General features: G+C 43.9%; 1 protein-coding gene across 1 annotated transcript in view; it reads left to right on the top strand.

Moving 5' to 3' along the window:
- The window catches only part of PLB1 (phospholipase B1), a 328,328-nt gene that overhangs the window by 155,439 nt on the left and 145,394 nt on the right, over nt 1-27,495 (top strand). The window contains exons 26-30 of the mRNA XM_069236215.1: nt 1,461-1,519; nt 5,044-5,117; nt 20,364-20,407; nt 25,085-25,193; nt 26,913-26,964. Coding sequence (XP_069092316.1) covers nt 1,461-1,519; nt 5,044-5,117; nt 20,364-20,407; nt 25,085-25,193; nt 26,913-26,964 — 338 coding nt within the window. The remainder of the gene's footprint in view (nt 1-1,460; nt 1,520-5,043; nt 5,118-20,363; nt 20,408-25,084; nt 25,194-26,912; nt 26,965-27,495) is intronic.

Genomic DNA, 27,495 nt, shown 5'->3' with positions numbered 1-27,495 from the left:
AGTTACTTTATTGAAAAAGCCCTGAGTTGTGGAAGTGACCTCATGTTAGTTAATCACAGGAAGTGACCTCACGCATCCTTTTCCCACCCCATCCATTGCAGTCTCAAAATCTAAACTTCAGAAGAGGTGCTGGGATGCCATTTATGAATCTGATGTTGTCACAAAATCTGACTTTAGTGAAATAAAAAAATGCAGTAAATGTATGATTAATAAAATACTAAAACAGTTACAAATACAGATAAAAGTCTATTTTAGTTTCCACTCAAATATAATAAGCAAGGTTGTCTTCCTGATGTGCTGTCGGCATAGCATCGAAATGTCAGGAACATAGCAATCGTATGTTGGGGGCACATTCATCAATTGCAGTCATCAAATGGCAAAGTTCATCCTCATGTGCAACTGCAACCTCAAATCCATGGCACAGCCATCATGTACACTGGCACAGTCATTATAGATCCAGGCATAGCCACAACAGACTCAGAAACAGCATCTGCTGCCCAAACAGACCTCCAAAGTCCAGGTTGAGTTGCAGGTGTGACACAGTTACAGATGCTCAGAGAGCTTCAGATATCTAGATACACTCAGATGCTGGAGAATTAGCAGCATATGCAACAGAATCAATTCAAATAACCATGCATAGCCTCAAATCTAAAATTCTTGCATGTCTTTCTGAGTCGTCCAAGTCCCTGTTAGTGAGTGTGCAAAATTCACAGTCCTTTTAGGTCGAGCGTGCAAGCACTCTGACGTGTTGTAATCTCTGTGGGCTTTTAACCACGCCCACTGAACGCCCATCATCATAACTTGTTCATGGGTTTGCGTTTCAAAAATCCTTTGTAATCATTGGCAAATGCTTCACGTTTGTCCCTCCTTGGGGCAGTTTTGTTATCGCCTTGGTCATTGACCCTGTTACATGGATAATTGCACTTTTGCTGATACGTATGACTGCAAGTGAACTTCTTTTTCATTTTGTATCTATCCTTCGTGGTCATGCTCACGACGGCTGTGGCACTTTGAATCGGCTAGCCTATCTCAACTGGTTTACTTTTCATTTTATATTTATGTGGCAAGAAAAGTCCAGTTAGGAATTTACATTTCTAATAGCTCTAACTCGAGCAAACGCGAGACCAATTGCATTGCAAATGCTCGTTATTTGTAATCGTCTTATATGAATCTTAGAATAGTTCAATTTTTCCCATTCAGATGGTTTTAGATAATTTTCAAAGGCATGCCAGAGTACATAAAAGAGTACTACAGGAATACTCCCTAACACGTCTGTGAAGAGGCTCCTTTGTGGCTAAATGCATCTTGTGGATATCCTGAAAATCTCTCCTTGCCTGGTCTCCCTCCCACCCCCTGGATCAGGTTTAGACAACTCTGTCAGATTTTTGCAGCATTCATGTAAATGATCTTTCTGTGTGTGCTCACCTGAATAGCTTATTTGTGTCTGTTTTTTATTGCAGTTCATGCATTGAGGCCTGCTGATGTGAAAGTTATTGCAGCAGTGGGAGATTCATTGACCGTAAGAAAACCTTCCCTATTTGCACACAAGAAAATTAAAGATATTGGTAGAATTATTGACTTGAGGTTCTGTTAATGTGACAAGTGAGCATAGGGTGGTTGGCTGTTTGTTACTTGCTGTGGTGTGTTTGGTGTAATTAAAACCAAGCACAGTTCAAAAGAAAGGTTATGGTTGCATCAAAAGATTCCTTGAGGGGTTGCTACTTGGTTTTCAGATGCTACTTTGTTGGAATGTACAGGAGCCACAGATTTTACACAGCTAAATGCAAAAGTGAATTCTTGATTCACATGAAGTGGAAGGGTGGGTTTTTGTCCTGCAGAAGAGATTCACTCACACAGAAATTGTGCCAGTAAGGTAGATTTTTATAATGTTAGCAAATGTACTTCTGCAGTTTGTATTGCAAGTCTACGAATAATGAGAAGGTGGCTTTGAACCTGCTTTCTAACTTTACTGGTGTCAAAGGCAGAAATAAATACATTTGTGGGGTCTGTATTGGGAGGAATGACTTCAAAAATTCATGAGAATATCAGCGATCTGTTTAATATGCATAAGTACTTTTGCATCAGATTTCCACGTGCAAAAACGTGCACTTCTTTGCTTATGCAGAAATAAAAAGCATGAGCACTTTTAGGAATTTCATGAATCACAGGATCCTGGAAATACTTGTAAATTGCTAAAAATGTAGAAATACACTCCATACATCAGAACAAGTGCATTTTATTTTTTATTTTCCTAGGCAGTTTCTGATTCAGGCCCTTGTTTTTTTCCTTCTGCATTATTACCCGGCCACACCACTGTACCAAAAAAACTATTTTTTTACAGAGTTTTGCTGCATTTTTGATGTCTCCCAGTACTGTAAATAACAGGTGTTACAATTATCTAGCTTATGGTACTCATGTTACCCGACTCCGAGGGATGGAAATCTAAGTGCGTTACCAAGATTCGAACTCATGACCAGAGTTACACCACTTTTGTCATTGGTGGACGTGCCATGTGGCCTACAATGCTCTCTTCATGTACAGATGGGGAACAACATGGCTGCACATTCTGTAATCCCTGTTCTGAGATAGCAATGATGTCCACAGGCCTACTTGCACAGACTCCAGTCAGTTACTTACTGGTGCAAGACTCTTTTCTAAGGGCCTGTGGATTCACAGCGCCACCCCGCTGTTTGTCATGGTAACACATGAGTGCTGTGATGAGATCACTTTAAGCCACCTAGGATTGTCTAAATGGGACATTTAAGGCCAGCTATGCCCCTGTTTAACGTATTCAATTTTACCCCTAACTTTCTAAGGTCCACCAGTTTAACCAGGGTACTTTGGGAGCAGTCCATAAAGGTTTTTGTGTCCTTATGTTTTGCTGGTTTATGTATAAACATCAACTTGAAAAAACAAATTTCACATCTTTTTCTTCTCCTCGTACATTGCATTTATGACTAAAGGAAATCTGCCAGTGTGGTGGGTGTTCTACATGCATAAAAGAAGGGGGTCTGTGCATCGCAGCCGCACCGGAGTCAACCACTGCACATTTCAGTGAACATCCCTTAGTTAATAGATAAAACCTGCGGGTGGTTTAGGTGGAATGAGTGACATTAAATTAAAAACAAAAAGTGGCCAAGGAGTGGGAATTACCCAATTTTAATAGATGCTCAGCAAAGGGAATTTTTTCTTCCCAGGAAAAAATATTTTCCATGTGGAGAAACAAAACAAAGTAATCGGGCACTTATAAATCTGCACTTCCTCCTTTGAGTGCAGAGTTATGAATTTCATGCAATGACAAAGGTTTCAGAGTATTGGAAATCTGTGTCAGTTGCATGTTTCCAGAGAGAGTTTGAAGAACTCTTGTTTAAGAACATGCAAAACGTTCTCCACATGTGATATTGGAAGTTGTGTACGATTGCATGTACAAATAGCCCTTCACATGAGTTCATCTGGAATATTTATCCTTTTTTTCACTCCATGTTCCCAGTATTTTTACGCATGAAGAAAAGCCTCTCCAGCACCAATTTTGGGTAAATCTCTGACCATTTCCATGATGGGAATGGCTTGTTAACAAGTTGGTGAAGAAACAGTACTCACACAGTGTTTCCAATCTTGCCAATCAATCAATCAATCAGGAATTTGTAAAGCGCACTACTCATCCGCGAGGGTTTCACGGCGCTGGGGAGGAGGTGGGGAGGCGGGCAGGGTGCTGCTACTGCTCGAACAGCCAGGTGATCCACTCCCTGAAATGCCTGCTCCCCCCTCCCCCCCAGGAGTAGGTTATACTCATGCATAATACCACCCTATACAAGAGGGATATTTTGCATTGGTTTAAGACTGAGAATTAAACTTTTGTCATTTCCCTGCCCTTGTAAATCAGGCTATTTGCACAAGCAAGCTGGCCTTACAGTTGCAAATGGCTTTTTGAATCGAGCCACATGTAAAATATTTTCTACCGAATAGAATTTTCAGATGAATACATTTTGCAAATTCGTATTAGAAATCTACTTCTGGTATAGATTTCCAACAGTATATCTCGTATTCTTTGTGAATTCAAAATGGTTTAAAAATCTACTCCAAGTGCAGAAGTGCTCATGCAGCAGAAGATTTACAATTTTAACAGGCTTTGTGACTCTAACTCTGTAGCATTAATAACAATAAATCATCGATTGAATGAACATTTTCTGCCCTCCAATATTATAGAAACAGAAAAATGTTTGAAAGATATTCAAGACCCACCAAAGAAAATGTTGTTGAACAAATGTTGTACTTGGCCCCCTCTGCAGTGCCACCACCAATCCTTTTGCCTTCACCGCTTCTGTTTTTCAGAAATTGTTTTTGTTGGGCTTAGGACTCGGTGTACTTTACCACCGCTAATCAGTGCTAAAATGCTTGTGTTCACACCCTAAAACATGGTAAAATTGGCTTTCACTTGAGTGGCATATTTAAATTACATATATATTCCTGGTAAAGTGGAATACCTATATCCAGGGCCAGTAAATTAAATGCTAATAGTGGGCCTGCTGCACATATTGTGTCACCCACGTAAGTAGCACTTTTAAACATGTCCAAGGCCTGCATTGTAGCCTGTTGGCAGTTTTAACCTTCCAATTCGACTTGGCAAAATAGCCCCCTTGCCAAGCCTTAGACTCCCTTTTTATTGCTTCTAGCCATAAGGCGTGCCCTATTCAGCCCCCAGGGCAAGGTGCATTGTAATTACAACTTTGGGCATGTACTTTTACGTTTTACATGTCCTGGTAGTGAAAAACTCCCAAATTCGTTTTTCACTACTGTGAGGCCTACCCCTCCAATAGGATAGGGATTGTGGCAGTTGCTTGAGAAGGGCTCACACCCCCTCCTCCAACCAACATCACAATTTCTCACAACGAGCATCTTGATGCACAAGCTAGAATTAAAATACTATCTTAATATATATTTTAATAATTCAAAATGAAAAAGCATACTTTGAACTAGTAAACTTTATCCTTTTTTCAGCACTATTAAACTAGTAATGGTGAATGTGTTCTTCATTTTTTTCAGGCTGGGAATGGGATTGGTTCCAAACCAAACAACGTATTGGATGTTCTCACTCAGTACAGAGGCTTATCCTGGAGGTAATATAAGTACATTCATACCAAACATCAATAATTAGTAAATGTATTACTGTACAGCTCCTGCATTACCTTAGTCATCTCTCCTTGTGCTCATCACTTCACTTATACCATCCATAAGCAAACCTATGATCAGGGTAACTGGAATTATGTGACTGTGCAGCCGTCGCGTTTTCTTCATAATTATGGATTAACTGCATTTGCTACTTAGGGGGTCATTCTGACTCCCGCCGGCCGCGGTAACCGCGGTGCCGGCGGGAGCCACCAGAAGACCGCCGCGGTTATTCTGAGTTTCCAGCGGGAAACCCCTTTCCACGAGGATGCTGACTCCGAATGGAGCCGGCGGAGTGGAAAGGGTGCGACGGGTGCAGTTGCACCCATCGCAAATTTCAGTGTCTGCTATGCAGACACTGAAATTCTCAGTGGGGCCCTGTTACGGGGGCCCCTGCAGTGCCCATGCCATTGGCATGGGCACTGCAGGGGCTCCCAGGGGCCCCACGACACCCCTTACCGCCATCCTGTTCCTGGCGGCCAAAACCGCCAGGAACAGGATGGCGGTAAGGGGGTCGGAATCCCCATGGCGGCGCAGATGGAGGATTCCCCAGGGCAGCGGGAAACCGGCGGTACACCGCCGGTTTTCCGTTTCTGACAGCGGCTGTACCGCCGCGGTCAGAATGCCCATGGGAGCACCGCCAGCCTGTTGGCGGTGCTCCCGCGGTCGTTGGCCCTGGCGGATTTTACCGCCAGGGTCAGAATGACCCCCTTAGTCCTTTATTGTTTCATAATCTGCAGTTTTTAACAAAACAAAATTTAGTTTGTAGCTCAAACTGTCCAAAAGTTACTAAAAACCAAGCAAACGTGTTGCTGCACAGTGGAAAGTCTTTCACAGAGGTTGACTGGTCCCCTTTCCTTTGTTAATTGCTGTATTTGGGTGTCATACTGGTTCTTCTGACAGGAAACATTTGTCTAGCTAATATTAAAATGTCAAAATAACAAAATAATAAGATAATACTATCACAAAATGTGCCACATTATGCCACATATTTGCCTTTTCTTGCTATATAATTTAGTAGACCCTGCAGCATAATTTTGTCCTCCCCAGCCTCATAATCCAGTGGCCCTGCCTATGACTCACTGTTGGACTTGGCCCTCTCTGCAGGGTCACCCCCAAACTTCTTGCATTCACCCTTCATGTTTGCTGAATTTTGTTTTCGTTGGCATTAGGACTCTGCGTTCTTGTATTACTGCTAACCAGTGCTATAGTGTTTGTGCTCTCGCCTTTAAATGTGGTACAATTGGCTTACACACAATTGGCACATTTATTTTATTTAGAAGTACCTAGTAAAGTGGTACCACGTGTACCCAGGGCCTTTGAAATAAATGCTCCAAGTGGGCATTCCACCCACTTAAGTAGCCCTTTAAAACATGTCTCAGGCCTACCATTATAGCCTGTTGCAGTCTTAAACTGCCAATTCGACTTTACAAGTCTAAGGCTCCCTTTTTAATACATTGGTCACCCCTAGGGTAGGCCCAAAACTGCCTATAGTATGTGGTGCATTGTAATTAAAACGTTGGAAATGTACTTTTCTATTTCACATGTCCTGGTAGTGAAAACCTCACAAATTCGTTTTCACTACTATGAGGCCTACCTCTCCAATAAGAGGACAATGGGTTACCTTACTACATTTTTTAAGTGATTACTTTTGATTCGGAACAGGTAGAAATGTCAGGTTCGGTGTCTAAGGAATTTTAATTTAAAACTCTCTCTAATGATAAAGGGCCTGATTTAGAGTTTGACAGATGGGGTTACTCTGTCATAAATGTGATGGATATCCCATCTGCCATATTACAATCCTGTTATATCCTATGGGAAACGTAATAGGGTGAACAGGATATCCGTCACATTTGTTATGGAGTAACATGTCCGCCAAACTCTAAATCAGGCCCAAAGTCGGATTTGAAGTCACTTTTAGAAAGTTGGCATTTTCTTGTCCTAACCATTTGGTACCTGCAGCCTGTTTACTGGGTCACATGACTAGGTGTAATTGGCAGTTGGCCTTTGTGTATTCCTCCCAGAAAGTGACACAAAAGGGGGACAGGGTGTTGGTAGAATGGCCCTTCCTGACAGGATGAGAGGGGCGGAGCTATGGACAGCCTCACTTACATTTCAAAGAAGCTCCTCACACCTTTGAAGAAGGTTACACAAGCCTTTTGTGACTCTAGACATCCTGAGACCAGGGCAGGGAGGAAGGAAATTCTAGAACCGGATGTGGGGAAAGTCTAGAGGTTTCTCCCACTTCAAAGCTGGCCCAGGCATGAGTATTGGACCCAGAAAACCCACTCTTCAGCACACTCCTGGACCTGTGGATACCACAGAAGGAGGACTGCCCTGCTGCTGGAGACCTGCCTAGCTGTCTGAGAGGGCGACTGGACCTGCTCCCTTTATCCCAGCTGGCTGACCTCCTGTTCTGAGCTACAGGGGCACAACGAGCTCCAGCGGCCTCCCTGTAAATGCCCAGCTGACCTAGTGAAACTGGAGTTGCCTTGACCTGTAACTGGACCTACTTGTGCCCAGCTAGCCTCTGCTGGAGTGAGTCCCTGATCCCCATGAGGCATCTCACCAGGTTCTGAGCTCTTGGTTAGCATTAGAGTGTACTCCTATGAAGAAGTAGAATGGAAATACTGAAGTTTTGGGCTCTTCCCAAATGTGAATTAGCTAGTTCTTGCTGATATCTTACTGTCCGCAATGACCGCCACAACGAAGTTCCACTGGACCCACTTCTTTGCGCTAATGTGACCAACATCAACGACTACCAGCACAAGATCTGCACTTTGCACAACAGTGATGACAACCTACTGTGATCGTCAACATGAAGCTACAGCAGTGATCATCCATGCCGCTGGCCACGCAGCTTCCTCCGCTGTGAACTGAACATTGTGCAACAAACCTTTTCAGTGAGACAGGCCTGGTCCCTGAATCCAGCCCACTTTCCATCATGGTTGGCCTGAACTTGTGACTTTCCCTGAGTTTAGCTCGACTAGATGACTGCCAGTGGCGCTTTGTGCTTTTAGGCACTATTCATACTTTAACTTTTGAAAATGCATATCTCCTGTTCTACTGGTTGGAATTTTGTCCAGACAAGCCTGGTCCCTCTATCCAGTCCATGCTGCATCACAGGTGGCCTGAACTTGCAACTTTTTCCCAGTCTAGCATGACCAGATTTCCGCCAGTGACGCTTTGTGCTTTTATGCGTTATACTTACCTGAACCTTTGAAATGTCATATCTCCGGTTCTACTGATTGAATTTTGTTGTTTTGGCATCAAATCATTAATTACATTTTACTCTGTGTTTCTAACTTAATGTGAGTTTTTTTGTGTTGTGTTTTCACTTTATTACTGTTTGTGTGCTGCATAAATACTTTACATAGTGCCTCTAAGTTACGCCTGACTGCTTTTGTACCAGGCTGCCAGAGGATTAAGCACATATTAAATGTGTGACTTTTGTGGTTCACGCTGACAAGGATTGTGGCTATTGCTTGAGAAGGGCTCTCACATCCTCCCTCAACATGCAACTCACTTTCTCTCACTCACAGAGAGCAGTAAGTGTTTAGGCAACAAGAGTGAAGTGGAGACTGCCTCGGATCTCTAGTTATCATTGATTTACACAGGCGTATTAGACTGAATGGTCCCAGGCCCAGCTCTCCCTGTGCTGCTGCATTGCTCTTGTTCCTGTTTTCTTCTTCCTTTTCCCCCCTTTCTTTGAGTGCCTTTTCTTTGCTTTTCCCTTGTTCTCACTGCTTTCGCCTTGCTTTTGTCCCAGTTTTTTGTGTACCTTGTCATTGCTTTTCCCTTGTTTCACTGCTTTTTCCTTGATTTTTACCCATTTTTGTGTACTGTCTCCTTGCTTTTCCCTCTTTTTTCACTGCTTTCTCCTTGCTTTTTTCCTCCTTTTTGTGAGCTTTCTTCTTGCTTTTCCTTCGTTTTCTGTGTGCTTTCTCCTTGGTTTTCCCTTGTTTTCACTGCTTACTCCTTGCTTTTCTCCCTATTTTTTTGTGTGCCTTCTCCTTGCTTTTCCCTCGTTTTCACTTCTTTTACCTTGCATTTCCCTTGCCACTCCTGCATGCCGCCCATTATTCCCCGCCTCTTGCCTATCACTGTCCACTGCCTCCCAGGGCCCCTCCCTCTTCCCAGGACCTACCTAATGCCACTGCCTCACTCTTGCTCCTGTCTTCTCCTCTCAGCACCTTGAGACCCTCACAGGTATTTCACCATGCTTTATAAATCCTTGATTGATTGACTGAATGTAAAAGTCAATAGAATGATCTGGGTGTTTCGTATAGGGTTGCTCAACCTTGATGGGAGTTCAGTTTTGTACTTTGTCTTCTCTACAAAACCGTAATGAACAGAACATAAAATAAAAAACTGCAGCATTTGACCATGTCATTATTAACTTCCCCATGTTTTATGGAAAAGACGATGCTTGCAGAGACACAATAATGTGGCCAGGATTTTCTGATACTGTTTACATATCTAGCTACACTTTGGCAGGAACTTTTGCATTTTTGTATCTTTTTTCATTTTTTTCTGTTGGTGGGTTTCTGAGTGCTCTTCAGTTTTGCATCTCCAAAGTAGGTACCTCAATACTGTGCAACTTATAATCACGTCCTTATGTGTGTGAGATCATCTGCTGTGTATTCAGTTAAACATAGAGCCAGATGTACTAATACACTGATTGCAATTTGCAGGCACTACTTTTGCAGCATGTATTGAATTTTGCAAATTTGCCTATGTAACAATAGGTTGGTTCAGAAAATTCTGAAATAGAGAAAGTCGCAATCTGTCTTATCTCAATCATGAGGTAGATTACTAATTGCAACTTACTCTGACTGGTGAGTAACACAGGGATGTGGCCAACAAAGGTTAGGGTACCACCATGTCTGTGATGGCTTAAAATAAAGAAACATTTTTTGGGGAAGCATTTAATTTAATAGAAGGAAACGTTTTTTTTTTTACTTCTTTGAAATATGGCAGTGGTTTATTCCCCGCCTACTCCCCTATAAACATTTTTTTGCATTCACAAAGGGGAAGTGATCCAAACAGCACCCCTTCCTCTTTGGAAATGTGTTATCACCTCACTTGCCAATCGAGAACCTTTCAATGGATTGCTGCCACTTCTATGGTCACTGTTAGACCTGTGAGGTCTTCTTCCCTCAGATTGTTTGCCTCAGTTCTTCTGTTTTGCTGGGCCTATTTTTGTTGCCTTAGGACTCTCATTGCCAGTGCTAATGTGCATTTGGTCACTCCTTAAAATATGGTAATATTGGCTTATCCACAATTGGCATAATTAATTTTCTTATAAGTCCCTAGTAAAGTGCACTACATGTGCCCAGGTCTTCGTAAAGTATGTGCTACTAGTGGGCCTGCAGCACTAATTGTGCCACCCACTTAAGTAGCCCTTTAAACATGTCTCAGGCCTGCCATTGGAGACCCAGTGTGTGTGCAGTTTATGCTGCCATTTTGACTGTTCAAATTGCCAAGTCCAAACCTTTGCTTTTTATACACATGTCACCCCTAAGGTAGGCCCTGGACAGCCATAAGGGCAGAGTGCAGTGTATCTAAAAGGTAGAACATGCACTGTTAGGTTTTACATGTCTTGGTAATGAAAAACTACTACATTAATTTTTCACTACTGCAAGGCCTATCTCTCCCATAGGATAACATTGGAGTTGCCTCATTACTTCTTATAAGTGTAGCTTCCAAATGGGAAGAGATGACCCATTCATGTGTGGTGTCTCTGCAATTACAATGTAAAATCCTAACTTCTGGTGACGTCGGATTTTAAATTGCAATTCTGAAAATGCCACTTTTAGAAAGTTGGCATTTTCTTGCCTTAGGCATTTGGTTCCTGCGTCCTGTCTCTGGTCACATGACTAGGTGAAGTTGACAGTTTGGCTTTGTGTATTCATCCTAGGAAGCCACACACAATGGGAGCTTAGGTGTGACTTAAGGGTCATTCTGGGCAGAATGGGAGGGAGGAGCTGGACACAGCCTCACTCACACTGGAAAAGACTGTGTTCTGTCCACCCACAAAGGGCTTAACAACCTGTATTGTCACTCCAGCCATCTTGGAGCCAGGGGAGTTGAGCATGGGAATTCTTGAAGCTCCTGTTACTTTCCAGATCGAGGGCACCAAAGTATAAATACTGGACCTTAGACACCCTAACTTCAGTACACTTCTGGGCCTGTGGATACTGCCAGAAAGAACGACTGCTAAGCTGCTGAAGGACTGCCACTCAGCTGGACTGCTACTTTGCTGAACTCCTGCTTAGCTGTGCTGAACTGCTGCCTGCTGCCCCCCTGCCTGGATGAGAAGGACTGGACCTGCATCTCTTGAACTCGGAACCCAGATTGACTCCAAGGGCTAGTTGGCTGGCCTCATGGTTTGAAGCCTCAGGGAGAGAACAGGCTTCCAATAAACATGCACCTGGACTATACCATCTGTGAGTCTACCCTGCAAAGTGGCGCCACCCCAGTCCTAGATCTTTGGAAATGGGCTTGAGGTGATTACCAGCGGAACTGAAGCATCCCCTCTGCTGAGCTGCGCATCTCCGAGCAGAACCAATGTATCCTCTCTGCCAAGTGGTACATCTCCGAACAGAACGGACGCATCTCAGCTGTAGGAAGCTGGCCTGGTGTGTGGTGGGTACTTACACCTTATACGAGGTCCAGGTATTCCCTCTTAGTGAAGTGTAGGCAGTGTCTAGAAGCCAGGCTCTTTAGAGGCAGCTGTGGATGAGCAGCTAAGGCTTATCTAGAAGACATTCAAAGCTCATGCAACACCACTGTAGTCATACATGAAAGAAAAAACTCAGTTGTACAAAAATAAAGGTGCTTTATTTTTGGACACAATACCACAATATACTATAAGGGCAACTCTGCAATGGGAGGTAAGCAATACACTAGTAAACAGTAATAGGCATAGAAAAGGTTAGAAAACAGTGCAAATAGCAGTAACTGATAGTGACCCTAGGGGGAGCCCAAACCATATACTAACAAAATGCAATGCAAACACAAGACCCTCACCTAGGTAAGTGGAATGTGTAGAGGGGAGCTGGGAGTACTGGAAAACCACAGAGGTAAGTAACACAGTACCTCCAGCGACAGGGAAAGCAGGGGTAAATCACTGGAATTTCCCCAAACCACCAAAAAGGAGAAAAAAGAAAAGAAGACACCCAGACAAGACTGCAAGAAACCAGCGGTGGATTCCTATAGAAGACCTGTAGAAAGAGGGGACCAAGTCCAAGAGCCATAGTGAAGTCCAGGAGGAGTATGAGCTTCTACCCACCCAGCTGTACTTGCAGGAGTTGGTCTATGGTGAAGAAGAACAGGTCAGGACTGCATCCCTGGAGCAGGCAAAGAGTTCCTGATGGATGCAGAAAATGTCCCACGCTGGAGTGAAGATTGCAGATGGTTTGTAGGTGCAGGAATTCCACCAACAAGCCTTGGCAAAGGCAAATTCACGGTTAGTGGAAAAGTAGTGATGGTGGGGACCAGCAAGGCCCAGGAGGACTCAACCCAGGAGGGGGAGTCACAGGGGACCCTCAGCATCCCAGAGAGTCCACAGGATCAGAGGCAGCACCCACAGGAGTCCCACAGGACAAGGACACAGGAGTCACAGAAGGAGCCAATGCAGCACAACAAAAAAAGATCCCACACCGCAGAAGGACCACGCAGAGGGCTGAGCGTCTCAGAAAGGAATGCTGGGAACTGGAGCTACATGTTGCCTGAAGATCCCTTGGAGGAGATGCAAATAAGCCTTTGCAGCTGCAAGAGACGCGATGCACGGGGGCACTGTCCTGGGTGGGAAAGCAAAGGCTTACCGCCACCAAAGTTGGACAGCTGGCAGAGAGGACCAAGAGGACTGCTCGAACCACCACCCGTGATGCAGGATCCACGCAGCTCAAGATGAGGGGAGATCCATGCAGCCGGTCGTAATTGCAGCAGGTGCCTGCAGGTGCAGGGAGTGACTCCTTCACTCCAAGGGAGATTCCTTCTTCTTCTTGTGCAGTCTGAAGAGTTGCTGTCTTCTGAGGATGCACGGCCAGGGAAATGTTGCAAAGCTGACAGGAGCTGTGGAAACAAAGTTGCAGAGGAGTCTTCTTCGTGGATTGCGGCATTGCCAGTTCCAGGAGGGTCCAGTTGCAGTTCCAGTGGCCAGAAGTCGAAGTGGAGGTTGCAGAGGAGTCTTGCAAGCCGACACCCAAGAGAGAGGCCCTAGAAAGCTCTGAAAGGGGGATTGGTCACCTAGCCAGGTAAGCACCTATCAGGAGGGGGCTCTGATGCCACCTGCCTGGCCTGGCCACTCAGATGCTCCCAGAGTTCCCTGCCAACCTTGGAAACAAGATGGCAGAACCCAGGGACCCTCTGGAGGAGCTCTGAGCACCACCCCTCGGGTAGTGATGGACAGGGGAGTGGTCACTCCCCTTTCCATTGTCCAGTTTCGCGCCAGAGCAGGGACTGGGGGTCCCTAAACTGGTGTGGACTGGTTTATGCATGGAGGGTACCAAATGTGCCCTTCAAAGCAGACCAGTGGCTTGGGGAGGCTACCCCTCCCAAGCCAGTCACACCTATTTCCAAAGGGAGAGGGTGTTACCTCCCTCTGCCAAAGGAAATCCTTTGTTCTGCCTTCCTGGGCTTGATCAGATCAAGCAGCAGGTGGGAAGAAACCTGTCTGAGGGTGGCAGCAGCTTGTGCTGCCCCGTACACCCTGTAAGACTGGTGGTAGCAATGCTGGGGGTCCTCTAAGGAGCCCCCAGAATGCCTGGAATCATACTTCCAAAACTTGCAACAGTATTGGGGTATGATTCTGACATGTTTGATACCAAACATGCCTAGGTTCAGAGTTACTATTATATAGCTGGACATAGGTAGTGACCTATGTCCAGTACACACATAAAATGGTGTCCCCGCACTCACGAAGGCTAGGAAAATGGAGCTGGAGTTTGTGGGGGCACCTCTGCTAGTGCAGGGGTGCCCTCACACACAGGTACTTGCACCATGCCCTCTGGGCTAGGAGGGCCTGCCATAGGGGTGACTTACAGTGACCTGATGCAGTGACCTGGTAGTGAAAGAGTGCAATGACAGGCATGAAGAACACTTTCCATGGGTTCCCTATGGGTGGCATAATACATGCTGCAGCCCATAGGGATTCCCTGGTACCCCAATGCCCTGGGTACTTATGTACCACATACTAAGGGACTTACATGGGGGTACCAGTATGCCATGTGGGGTGAAAAAGTTTCCAGCAACCAAGTTTAAAAAGAGAGAGCATAATCACTGGGGTCCGGGTTAGCAGGACCCCTGTGAACACAGTCATACACACTGACAAACAAGCAAAAAGTGGGGGTAACCAAGCTAGAAAGAGGCTACTTTCCTACAGCAGCTTTTGCGTGCATTGGACCCAGCACAAAGACTTGCATCACCACCACATCCCACCATCTTGGCTTTGACACATCGTCTTCAGAACCGATACTGTGCAATGCCCTCCAGAGCAAGCCCTTGCATTGACAGTAGCCTCAACAACGATGTCGAAGCTCTGCATCACAGCCTCATCTCTTATTGGACCTGACGCATCGCCTCAACTGTGCAATTCATCCTCGACACCGACCTTTGCATTGCAAGCTTTGTAAGTGGGATCATTGATGTCAATGCAACAGCAACTCACACTGCAGCGTCACTGCATCTTGGAACCAACTCATTGCCTCAGCTTTGTGACACATCTTTGCGTCAGATCCGTACAACGCTTTGCAAACAGGATTTAAGGTACTTTTTCAGCGGGCTTAAGTGGGTCCCTGTAGCCGGCCCACACTCCATCGCGGTCAGCTTGAACTTGTGACTTTATCCCGGTCCGGCGGACCAGATGTCGACAGTTGTCGCTTTCTGCCTTTAAGCACTATCTCACAGTTTATTCTTTAAAAAAAATCATACCTCAAGTTTTTACTGATTGGATTTTTGTCATTTTAGTCTTGTTTTATTTAGTAAATTAAGTTCTATTTTTCACACCTCCTGTGGGATCCTTTTTGTGTGGGTGTTTTCACTTTTTTGCTGTTTAAGCGTTATACAAAAACTTTACACATTGCTTCTACGTTAAGCCTGGCTGCTCTGTGTCAAGCTACTAGGGGGTTGAGCACAGGTTAATTTGGGGTTTGCTCATGCCTTACCCTGACTAGGATTGTGATTGCGGGTTGACCAGGGCTCACACCCTAGCCAACCAGTATCATAGTTTCTATCAGTCGCAAACTATTCATACATTGGGCAGTAATTCCGTATCCAGTCGTAATCCTATTTTAGGAGTCAGCAAAACTCCTAAAGAGGGTTTGTACAAAGTAAAAATTATTTTGCTATGACAATCCCCAATTCGTAGTATTGGCAACCAAAAAAACATAGTTTCGTACCTCCTGCCCATAGTTCCACAGCTTACTATTACTAGAGAACATCAATTTGTTTTAGATTTTGAATTGCAATCAAAATTCTCTTCAACTAAAGGTTTTTTTCTGGAAGCATTTCTTTTTTTCTATATTTTACATAGAATTTACCTATTTGAGTATCTAACCATAATGTTCTTCATCATAAGATTTTTCATTGTTTTTGTTTTTGTAATAATGCAACAACTGTATACATTCTAGTTCTGCTGCTTTCTACAGCGAGATCTACGTGTACGTTAGACTTAGTATGACACAGTAATTAATAGTAAAACCCTCATTTACATTGGGGTTGTTGTACTACAGTTATCCTTACATCAGCCACTCTTGCAGTGCTTCCAAGTCCTCATGAGATGATAATATGAGCGCAATATTTATAGAAAACCACATTTTGTATCCAGTGTGGTGTTTTTGTTGGAGAAGTAAGAGCCACAATCGCAGGTGTACACTACAGAGATACATTAAGTAGCCATGTCTCTGTCTTAGCATCAAGATGGCATGTAGATACACCTTCCCAAGTACTAGCATGCCAAATCGAAACTTAGGTTTAATTTGCCTCAAAATGGATGAAAGGCCTCCCTGGGCCATGTCCTCCAAAGGACTGCAAGTTTCAATGACAGGCTTTTAACTTACACAGCCACAGAGCCAGTGTGTGGAATTGTTAAGATTGTTTAAGCAACCTTCCTGTAACCAAAGCTCAGGCTGTCCATGTTTATCTAGCGCTGCCAAAGTGTGAACTCTTTAAGTGTAGACGCCCACCAGCTGCTCCCCACCCAGACAGGAAAGGATGCCAGGCCCCTGGGCCATCACTCTGGTACTTTTGGAGCCTATAAACAGTTTTTTTGAAGCCCCAATGTCAGAGGCGCATGAGTATGAACCAGCTATTCATAGAAAGGCTTTGTGGAAGTGCTGCATGCTGCCTCTGGGTGTGTCAGGGCGCTAGGTGGGCACAGGAGTGAAGAAGCAAGGTACATTACACATGAGCAGGTGACGGGTGTTCTTCACGTCAGCTGTCTGGGCGTGATGATGGGAGGTGGCCATGAGAGAAAGCACAGTACACGATTGGTGGAAAAGCCATGACAGGCTGCCCTGGCGACCTTAGCCGACCTTGGACATCTGGCCAGCTGATGGGCAACGCTAGCAGTTCACCAGGTGGGGCGCCGTGAGTTTATTCATGTATTTCTTTGTGATTTTACATAGCTCGAAGAAGACCCAAGGAGTGCCAGAATGCTTTAGAGTACAAGCTAAAACAACGTCAGAAAGAGACATTGTGAAATTTGGAGGTACATCAAAATTAAGGAAAAAAATAGATTAGTCTTTAATAGCAGAATTTTAGGGCACTTAACGTGACTAACTGGGATATTGGACAGAGTTATAGAAAGTGCATTAAACAACGTCAATCGTGGTGCTCTAGCGGTCAGCGGGTAGGGAGGGCCCAATAATGTGCACCCATGTTCAGAAAGGAGGTTTGCAAGAGCGGTCAGTTCAATAGGGGTTGACTCATTTAGTCATTTTCATGAGAGAGAGAGATCTGTGTGAAGTTTGGGATCTTTTTCTTCACACAGGGTGAACACTGAAGCAGAGAAAATTGAAATATTGCAAGAATTATTTATAGGTGACCTCTGCTAGATGTTTTGCAGCTGGAATTTATTATACATACAAGACTTTATTATTCTGGTCGAGATTATCTCCTTTACGCAAAATACTTTCGCAAACAATCTCGATAGAAATGTCTTAGAACATAAAGTGGAGCTTGTGGAAAAAAGCATGCACAGTCACAAAGAAAAACTGATGGGTGATTCGGTGAACTCGGATGTTAAATCCACAGCTTGTCAATTAATAACTAATAAACTGAGCTTGAATTTTAACCTTAGTGTCTGAAGCTGGCTATAAACTCAATGGAGATATTTCAAGGTTATCTCAGGCCCCACTGAGGACAATGCATGGGCATATGGCCAACAATGGCTGGTATACACCTTCCGCGCCTACATTCCAGTGTTTATCTTTCTGTTCCGCCCTCTTTTAATTTAGATCATTCCACCCTCAGGATTCCCTTCTGCCTCAGGCCATATCAGTTGTTGAAGGCCCTTTTCGGTACTGGAGCAGGGTCAAGACTGATTTGCATATGGCCAGGTCTAAATTGAGGTAACATGATGGGCAAAAAAATGATTTGTAGGAATGCTGCCATGCGCGATAACTAGTGGTTCGACTTATTGCAAGCATCTCCCATCACTTTTTCTGTGTTTGATGACACCACTTCCACCTACATACACAGATTCCACTTCATTCATCATCACTCAGGCTTATCAGGAAGGATCAGGAACACAGAGGGCACTCGCAAAAGGTACAACTCTACACACGCCCCCTTTATATGGTAACATAACTACTACTTTGGTGGTAATAGAACTAAAAGCAACAAAATATATTGTGTACACATGGGCATCTCCCTCCCCCCCTGAATTTAGGTATAGCCTGGTGTGCAGGCTCGCGCTGCAGTGTAACACTACGGCCGCCATAGTGTTACGCTGCCTCAGGGTAGATGACGTTAAAATTATGGCCCTCCTGAAAATATTTCTGCAGATGCCCATGTGTGTACACATACTGTCCGTCATGTGGCCAGCATCACAGACTCACATACACCATATAAGAATCTTAACACACAAACCATACATGGACAAGCAAAAGAGCACACTAAAACTGGACAAAGACACTAAACTATCATGTTGACATCAACACAAAACATACAGCCATTCGCCCAGCGTAGGCTGTCTATCACAGCTCTCAACCAACCTCATATCTCATCTCTTACAAGGGATTTCAAGATTATGAGGGTTCTGATAACCCTTAGTCCCACACATGGACATTAGCCTCAATTAGGCCATTCACTCATACAAGTCACTGTATTATGTAGCCTAGAGACATATCACTCACTTAGTGCACACACAAATCTGAACAGGCACTGGTCACATGCAATCCTGAGAAACCCAACTGAAAAGGCATGCCATAAAGAACAAGTATTGGTAAAGTTTAACATACTAATGCATTCAAGCAGTGAAGCAAGCCAGTAGTGGTAGGTGGCCATTAGTTTCTACATTTCCAAGATGACGTCTACATTTCACAGAACATGACAGCCATCTTGGAGGCATAGAAAGTATCATTCCAAAATGGCTGCCTATTGCTGTTATTTTTGCAAAGTGACTAGCAAGAGAGGCGTGATCCAAGCAGCGAGTGGCGGGCCGATGGCCATCAGGGAGGGGCTGGTGACAGGAGACAGCATAAAGTCGAGTTGCATCAGTGATCGGTGTCAGTGGTGGAAGGAGGGGGAGAGAGCAATATGGAGATAGTCAGTGGGTGGCAGAACTGACAATGACTGATACCCATGTACTCCAGACCTCTGTGAGTACAGACACTGGGGTTTCTAGGGGCTGCTTTTAAAGAGGGTATTCCTTGCTCCTGGGTTTCACTCCTGCTTCTGCCACTAGCCTGAAGGAAAGAGAAAGAACAGTCACGGGCAGACCCCCCCCCCCCTTCATTCCCTCTCTCCTTCATCTGTTTGCAGGGTATGGAACACTTTTCCATGATGGACTTGAGGGAGAGGGAAGGAACTGCTCATTGCACCCACCCAAGCACATCCCTACTGCTTCTCCCCCTCTTCTAGTTTACATAGCCCATGTGGGGGGTGGGAGGTAAGGACACCCATGACCGCTCTGCTTGACTTCTGGTGAAGGCCCATCCTTAGCCTCGAGCTCTTCATCAGTGAAAAGCCCCTGCTGCTGTGACTTCATAAAGGGGCTCCAGCCAAACTCCTTGTAAGATGTCTATCATGGAAGAATAGCCTTCAACCGAGGTGTGGAACCAGGAGGAACCGGTGTGTGGGACCAGGAGGGGAAAATATGGTTCCCCCCTGCAGCATGAGTGTTGGTCCATATTGGATGTAGCAGATGGAAGGGAGGGTGACTTCCTAACCCACAGGTGAGCACAGCCATCCAGGCTGCATGGGCCAAACCCGCTCATGGTATCTCTCCTGCATGCGAAGGATGCCCGTGATCCCCACTCTCACTGGTGGTGCATATCTGCTAATAGTAGACTGGTGTTGCAGCTCCTTCCTGCGGCAGTAAATGCCTTAGATATATTTTTTCCTTTCTGCGCTAACGTAATGCAGTAGAGTGGCCAACCAGAGTTGGGTTACTGAGGGGTACTGTCAAAGTTCTGTATTCACGATATGATCTAGCAATACGAGATGCACAGGACCTGGACATGCGGGTGGGCTACAATTGTCCTCTGCTAATAAAATTGTTATTCCTGAACTCACAAACTGTCATGACTTTTTAGTTATATATGTTTGTTTCACTGTTATCATGCTGAAGTGATTACTCCTGTAAGGCATAATATATATTGGACGGTATGTATAGGGACCATAGTGGGTCCATCAAATGTGAACATATATAGAAAATCTAAATGCCTGCAATGTGTTTATGTAAAATTCTTGTAAAACCCAATAGAAATTGGTTAAAAAAGTGCCTTAGATATAGCAATTAGAATCTTCCCCCCATTGTCTCCACAGTGCTTGTTAGGGATGACCTAGAAGGGGAAGCACCCTGCCTCAGTCACCATTGATGTCTTTGTTTAAATATACATGCAGTGCTGTCTCCTCTCCTGCTGCAGTCGCTGAGTCAGTGCAACACAAGACATCCTGTGATTTACCTGCACAGCCACTGAGAGACAATATCAATGTCATGCCCTGGTCTTGTTTTTCTTCTCTTCCAGTGTGGGAGGTGATCATTCACTGCAAACTGTGACAACGCTACCAAGTAAGTGTGAGCAATAAAGTACAGAATGCTGCTCCAGGTACACACTGGAGAGGTGACACCCTCAAGACACAGTGGTGACTTTGGTCCAACATCATGGGGGAAGCGGAACTGACCTCACACGCTATCTGACCTCTCAATGACCTCACAGGAAGTGGCATGACCTCCGCTTCGAACGTAGTGCCACCTCTATTCCTAAATAACTTTTGTTCAACACTTACAGAGTTCTTTGTCCATAGTCTGTGAATGAGCAAAGGTACAAACACCAGGAACTAACTCATGGAAAATTAAATACGTACTTGCTTTGAAAATGGGAGTCAATTTTATTCAAAGGGATTGCAAAGCACCAGCATCATGGAACAACATTCCTAAGCCCAGTGCCTGTAGATCACAGCCTTGGTGCCACAAGAGAGATTAACCAGGGATGTCACAGCTATGTTTGACATACCACGTAACTCTGTAATGTAGAATGTGGCTTAAAAGTTTCCACCACTGGAGTAACAGGACATTACCACCACCACGCCACATAAAACACTGCCAGCAATAGGCTAATTACCAGCAAAGTTTTCCGTGGGCTAAAGGCTGCCACTAAACACACCCAGGAGGTGCAGAATAGAATGTCAGTAAACTCGGCACATCTAGTCGTTCCTCAGCTTCATAAAGGAATAGCTAAATGCAGAAATTGCCAGTTACTGCTGTCTACACTGGCGGCTTCTAAATGATGCCCAATGTTAGCTGGACAGCAATTTCTCAGCCCTCGGCTCTTAAACTGGAGAGTCAGTGTATTCTGCAAGTTGTTGCTTTGATGCAACTTGAACCAAATGAACTGAACCAAGACACATGAGGAGTTTTGAAAAGAGAGGATGGAAGCTTTGAGCTCTGAGCTGATATGTTGTTATTTGTTAATGTTCAAACAGAGTCCAGCAGACTCTTTTGTAGCCTCAATAGTTTCATGATCCCTTTCTTTAGGTTGAGTACATGGATAATGTTGCAGTAATCCACTCTAAACATCACCATTGTCATGATCAGTTCGATGCCCTGAATAACTGTAGAGGCAAAATAATCCTACTTAGCATCAGTCGCTGATTAACTACTGTTGCAATTAATTGGTCAAAGGAAGGTTTTGAGCACAGCCACACACTCAAGGTCTGATTCACAAAGGTAACTTACACTTTTGAGTAATTTACAATTTTGAGTAAGATTACTACTTTTTGGCTATTCACAAACTCAGAGTGTAAATTTACTTACAAAATGTAGCTTAGAATGTTCCACCAAACTGAAGGGCCTGCGGGCTACATACATTTTAGCACCTAAACACTTTTAAGTAGGTTTATTACTTTTTGGCTATTCAGAATATCCAAGTGCAAATTACATTTTTTCAGCAAATTTACAATGAGTGGGTCACCAGCTCACTTTTTAATGTAATCAAAGCAGAGAAAGGATAGGAATTCACAGCCCCTCTCTGTTTCTACTGTATTCAAATGGCAGCTGGACACCCACTTGTTTTTCCAGTTCCATGTTCCCTTTGGCCAAGTACTCCACACAGTACTCTGAGGCCTGCTGTGCAGCCAGAGATGGATTGTCTGAAACTAGCTTCCCGGAGGCAAGGGGACATCACCTGCAGGCTGACCAGGCCGGAAGCTTGCTAAGAGAGGGAAGCAATGTGTGTTCACCTAGGGCAAGCTAGAGGCTTCTGGCCCCGGAGCTGAGGGTCTTTCCACCAGAGAGACTCAGGAAAGTGATCTGCTTGCTCCCGGATCAAAGTGCTGTTTCTCCCACCAGATGGGCTGCACTGCAGTGCGGTCCTGAAATTGCGCCTAAGTGGACGGTGTCACTGAGATCCTGCAGTTGTACTCAAGCGTACTTCAAGTTGTGTTTAAGTTGACTTCGCAGCTGTGACAACCTGTAGTGTCCCTGAGCAGACTGCTGTGATGACTGATCACGAGCGGCCTGCAAAACTAACCCAGGACCGTGACGTGAGCGGTTATGATGCTGCTGCAGAAGAGTGCCTTGAGGTGGTCCCATGAACTCTAACTCAATGGCTCACCACTCAACTCCCCCAAAGCACAGAAGCAGGCTTGCAACCAGCCAGAGGTGTGCACCAGCAATGGAGCCTGGACACCACCACAGACTCTGAATGGCATCCTCCGCTGCGGCTCTCGGTGAACCTGACCCCGATGCAGGAGCGCTCACAACCAATGCGTCTCCCGGGAAACACGGAGGAGATCCAGACACATGCTGCGGGTCCCTGCCTTGGAGTGTACATCAATGAAACGCCTCAGTGGTGAGATAAACATAATGTTGGGACCATCAAGATTAAACGAGCACGCAAATCTTAGAAAGGGGAGTAGACCAGCCAAGTGCTTGGTATATTCACCTGCCCACAGACAGACCTGCACCTGGGAATAGCGAAGAGAGTGAGGAGAGGAAAGAAAGGAGAGAATTACTGACTCCCGGGATGAGTGGCCACTCGCCAATGAAATGCTCACAACTGTACATTGTAGTGTGTTGTATTACATTTTCTGTGTTGTAAAGTACTTTCTTTTTTATTAAGCACAAGCACTGAGTTGGACATTTAAATTATTGTGCTGCTGGGTGATTGTTGACTTCTGAGAAGCTGTGACTGCTCGTCACCACTACCACTGAGAGTCAAACTCTGAAAGTGCATAAATAGCCCAGTGGGCAGAGCCCTTGCAGTACAGACCTGAGACATCAGAAGCAAACAACCCCAGGTCCCACACCCGAGGCACAGTAGCCCCCCTGCTTTCCCTGTATCCCCCACCCCCAAGAACAGTGTCCCAGGTCTGTTTCCCCTTGGTGCATCAACTCTATAGGTTCTGGCTGTTGTCTTAGTTTAACTCCACACGTGTGAACGACAGCCTTGACACAGTACACAAATCTTCACTAGTTTGTGTCCCCACTGGATTCTTTTAGCCACCTTTTTCTCTCCTTTGTTGGTTCCCTTTAAACTGTCCTCTTTTGCCTTCTGCTGATCCCACAATGATGCTCTGAAGTATTGGGTAGGTGATGGCATTGCCCCCCTTTTCTCTTCTCCAATTTGCTGTCCTCTGCTGGTGGCATATTGTCCAGTCTCTCGCGGCAGGGGGCGTCCTTGCAGCCTCTCTCCATTCTTTCTGCACCTGTCAGGTGTCACACTGTCTCACCACATCTGACCTTTGGGGTAGCATCCTCGCCATCTTTCGCCACTCTCCATCTTCTGGGGAGGATGCACTCTGTCTTGCTTTTCCTGCTTACTTTGTGGAGGCTGCACTCTGTCAACCTCTCTCCTAATAATTGTAGTCCCCCTTTTGCACATTCCCTTAAATGCCTCTTTTTCTACCATCTTCTCCTTTTTTCATGTCCTTTCAGATCCCTCTATTCCCTCTTCTCTCTCTCCTCTCATGGTTTTTCCCCAGCCTGCCTCACCCCACTGCTCCTTTCCTCCGCAGGTGTGGTGGGGGTAGCATGCTTGCTTTTCCGTCTTCCATCACCAGCAGTACCAAGGTGCACAGGTCACATGGCCAATGTTTCACCAGCTCAGCCTCTGCCAACATGTGTTCCATCTGTCTCCAACAAGAAGGGAGAGATGTTCCCTGCTTTCTGCATTCACATATCGTTCTCAACCCTTCTCATGCGTGGGGCTGGCAGAACAAATAATGCTGCCATCGAGTTACGTTCGGTTATTTGCAAAATATTAGCAAGTTGAAAAGCCAATTTGTACAGCCAAAATGGAGTTATAGGTGAGCTGATCTATAATTCCTGCTAATTGTCGAAGATGCACTTTCTCATACTAATTGGGAATGTACCCATTTCTGTACCTCATGTACTATTTTATTTGCAAACCAGAGATGTGCAATTTGCACACTAACATGTTTGGTAATGGGAATGCAATTTGCAGAGCACTAAAAGGAAATTGTATATTTGAAGGAGGGTCGTAAAGTAACCTAATTAGTACTATTTAGGCAGGTTTCAGGTTGCAACGCCCTGTGATTGACTGCAAATTCATGGATGGAGGCCTGCAAGGGACAGCAGACCTCTTTACTGTATTTGCACTCCCAAACAGGAATCATTTATTTAAAAGCAGACTCCATTAAAGGGACTGGTGATGCTGTAAAATAAAGTTAAAAGAAGTTTTGCATTAAGCGGTCAGGGGATCTTTGCTGGCCCCCGGTCTACCTGTTGGCCGCCACGATTCCCACCAGGGAAGTTGTCCCATGGGAACAGCTTCCCGTTTTGGAACCAGATACCACTCCCCTCGATGTATCAATATCTGATCAATGAGTCACAAACCACTGATATATTCCTCTTCAAATCACCGGTAGGAGGGGAATGCCTCTTTCAGTCCTCCTATTTATGATTCTGACAATGTCACAAGTGAGTCGGAAAGACTTTACTGAATCATAAAAAGGCTTTTGTAGATAGTAAATAGGTATTTGCAGTCGCAACCCCTGTGATTTCGTGACTCCCATGCTTTGCCACCACATAATACCTTCATCAATCAATCAATCAGAGCATTTGTAAAGCGCACTTCTCACCCGTGAGGGTCTCAAGGTGCTGTGCTGGCTTCATGTCTATATCAGGTGGCCTCCAGCCTCCTTCATTGTTGCTTGTTTCTAAACTCCAAGCTATATAGTGAATTTGTGGTTGATGATCTTGTGTTTCTTGTGCATTTTCCCCTAGATATTCTCCGGGAGTTTAACCCATCGCTGACTGGGTTTTCCACTGGAGTAGGAGATGCAGGCAAACAAAATGCTTTTTATAACCAGGCCGTCCCCGGGGCCAAAACTCAGTAGGTGCTTCTTCCATATTTTGAAATGTCTGGTTTTGTGTTATTTTATTTTTCTGGCAACATTTAACTGGTTTACATTTATAAGGGCTTTCTCTTCACTCCTGGAAAGAAAGGCTTGTGCTCAGCCTAACTTCCAGAAAAGTAAACAACATGGTTCCCATCCTCAAAACACACTACACTGTATGCATGTCTTTCCTACATGAGAACATGAGACTATGGAGGAAGCCCCCTGTATCCCATATTTAAGATAGTGCAGCTGCAGGAGTTTCTCATGGAAAAAATGTTTCCTCATTGAGGAATAAAAAAAAAAATACACATTTGGATTATCTACCTGGTGGAACTTTTTTGTCTATTTATGCTGCATTAGTATAACACTAAGCTTCTCCACTCACACTTGGTAGGTTCTTCTTCAAGCTATCTATGCCTCCATGACCTCAGTTTATTGCACTTTGATTTGCCAATCTGGGCCAGATGGAAAGGCGGAAGACGAATAGTGTAGTAACAACTGGGAGGCACCACTCTCCCGTGCTGTTTGACCCCGGTGAAGTGCATTAAAGTGAAGACCTATTTACACCTGTTCATCTTAAAAATAAGATGTGCATAATTAGGGCTAATCAAGGAACAAAACTGAATAGAGATGCATAGTTATTATACAAAAACTACAAAATGCTCATTAAATAATAACATTTAAAAAAAAAAAAGATATAAAATAAAAAATAAAAAAAACTCAACTAAATCACTAAAAAACATCAAAACAATTGACTTTTAAAAATACTGATTTGAATATAATTTCCAAATTAAAAACACGAAAAGAAGTTAGAATCCACCCTACTCCTCTGCGATCCAAAAAACCCACAAACAATGTGAAAGGATACTAAAAATGAAATAAATCACAATAACAGTAAATGTTTCAAAAACAACAAAAATTACACCCAATCGTCAATAAATGTAATCAGTTACATTATTAAAAATTAATTAACATATTTATACAATTAAAATGTAAAAAAATGAAATTCACAAATTCTGAAAATCGAATTAATCATATATGTGTGTATATATATATATATATATATGTATATATATATATATATATATATATATACAATAAATAAGGCAATAATTAAATAATTTTCATGAGTGACAATGTAATTAACCAAGTACATTTTACAAATTGTAAAAAACTGTGTAATAAAATTAAAATATATATTTAAATATCTTCCCACTGTACTCCCCTTCAAACCCCAAAAAACAATATTGTAAAAATTCAAATAAACTCAAAAACAACACTTTATAAATCTTACCAAAACAATTAAAGCACACAAAATTATCAAACGTTATCAAATACTAAATACATAGTAAATGTAACTATTTTTTAAAAAGAATAAACACTTTCTAAAAATATATTATTACTTGCGATATTCTGTAGCATAATATTCTTGCAACCACAATATTCTTTGATGATATTTGTGTCTCACAATATCTTTAAGATGATATTAACGTTGTGAACCCTGTTTTCACCCACACGTCACAAATTTGATTTCTGGCAAGGCCAACTAAGCTTACTTTCACGTGGATAGCAATTAATTTTGGTATTAATCACAATTGCTATTTATAGCGCTCAGAACTTCAGCACAAAGCACAATATAAATGATCTAGTTATATTATTTTTCAAGTGAATATGATTTGTGAAAACTGTTTGGTCATCATTCTTTCATATAGAAATTTGGCAGATCAAGTGCGGAAGCTGATCAACCTGATGAAGACTGACGGGGTAAGAAAGCCAAATGTCAAAACATTGCAGATGTTGAGAGGTGAGAGATCTGAAACTCCTCGTGTTGTTCCATGCTAAGGCGTAGACGTATGGGGATAACAGGCCTCGTGGTGAAGGAACAAGCACAAACACAGTAATATACAGCTCCTGTTCAAGGAGTTTTAAAGAACACGACAAAATGACAGTTTCTCATGTGGGCACTTTCTCTTCTATACCAGTAATGCCATTTGATTTCTGGGGCCATTTGTTGGAAACTGGCGCCCTCTTAAGGCCTTGCGTGAAGCTGCCGCAAGGCAGTGGCCTTCTTGTAGCACTGACGGCTATCATAGGCCATTACAGAGAGACGTCTGTAAGCGCTCTGCAGCGATTCATTGTATGTGTTGAACCTGTGCATACATTTTCGATTCAAAGTAATTATTTGAGATGATGCAATATGCTATTGTCTTGTGATATACCTGGTTCACTGTTTTGTGCTGTGCTGATGTTGGAAGCTGGCAGAGAAAAAAAAAACTTGCATTCTTGTACGCTGAC

Source organism: Pleurodeles waltl, chromosome 5 (assembly GCF_031143425.1).
Source record: "Pleurodeles waltl isolate 20211129_DDA chromosome 5, aPleWal1.hap1.20221129, whole genome shotgun sequence".
Classification (NCBI taxonomy): Eukaryota; Metazoa; Chordata; class Amphibia; order Caudata; family Salamandridae; genus Pleurodeles; species Pleurodeles waltl.
The sequence above is the reverse complement of the archived record's forward strand: the minus strand, read 5'-3'. Positions and strand labels throughout refer to the sequence as shown.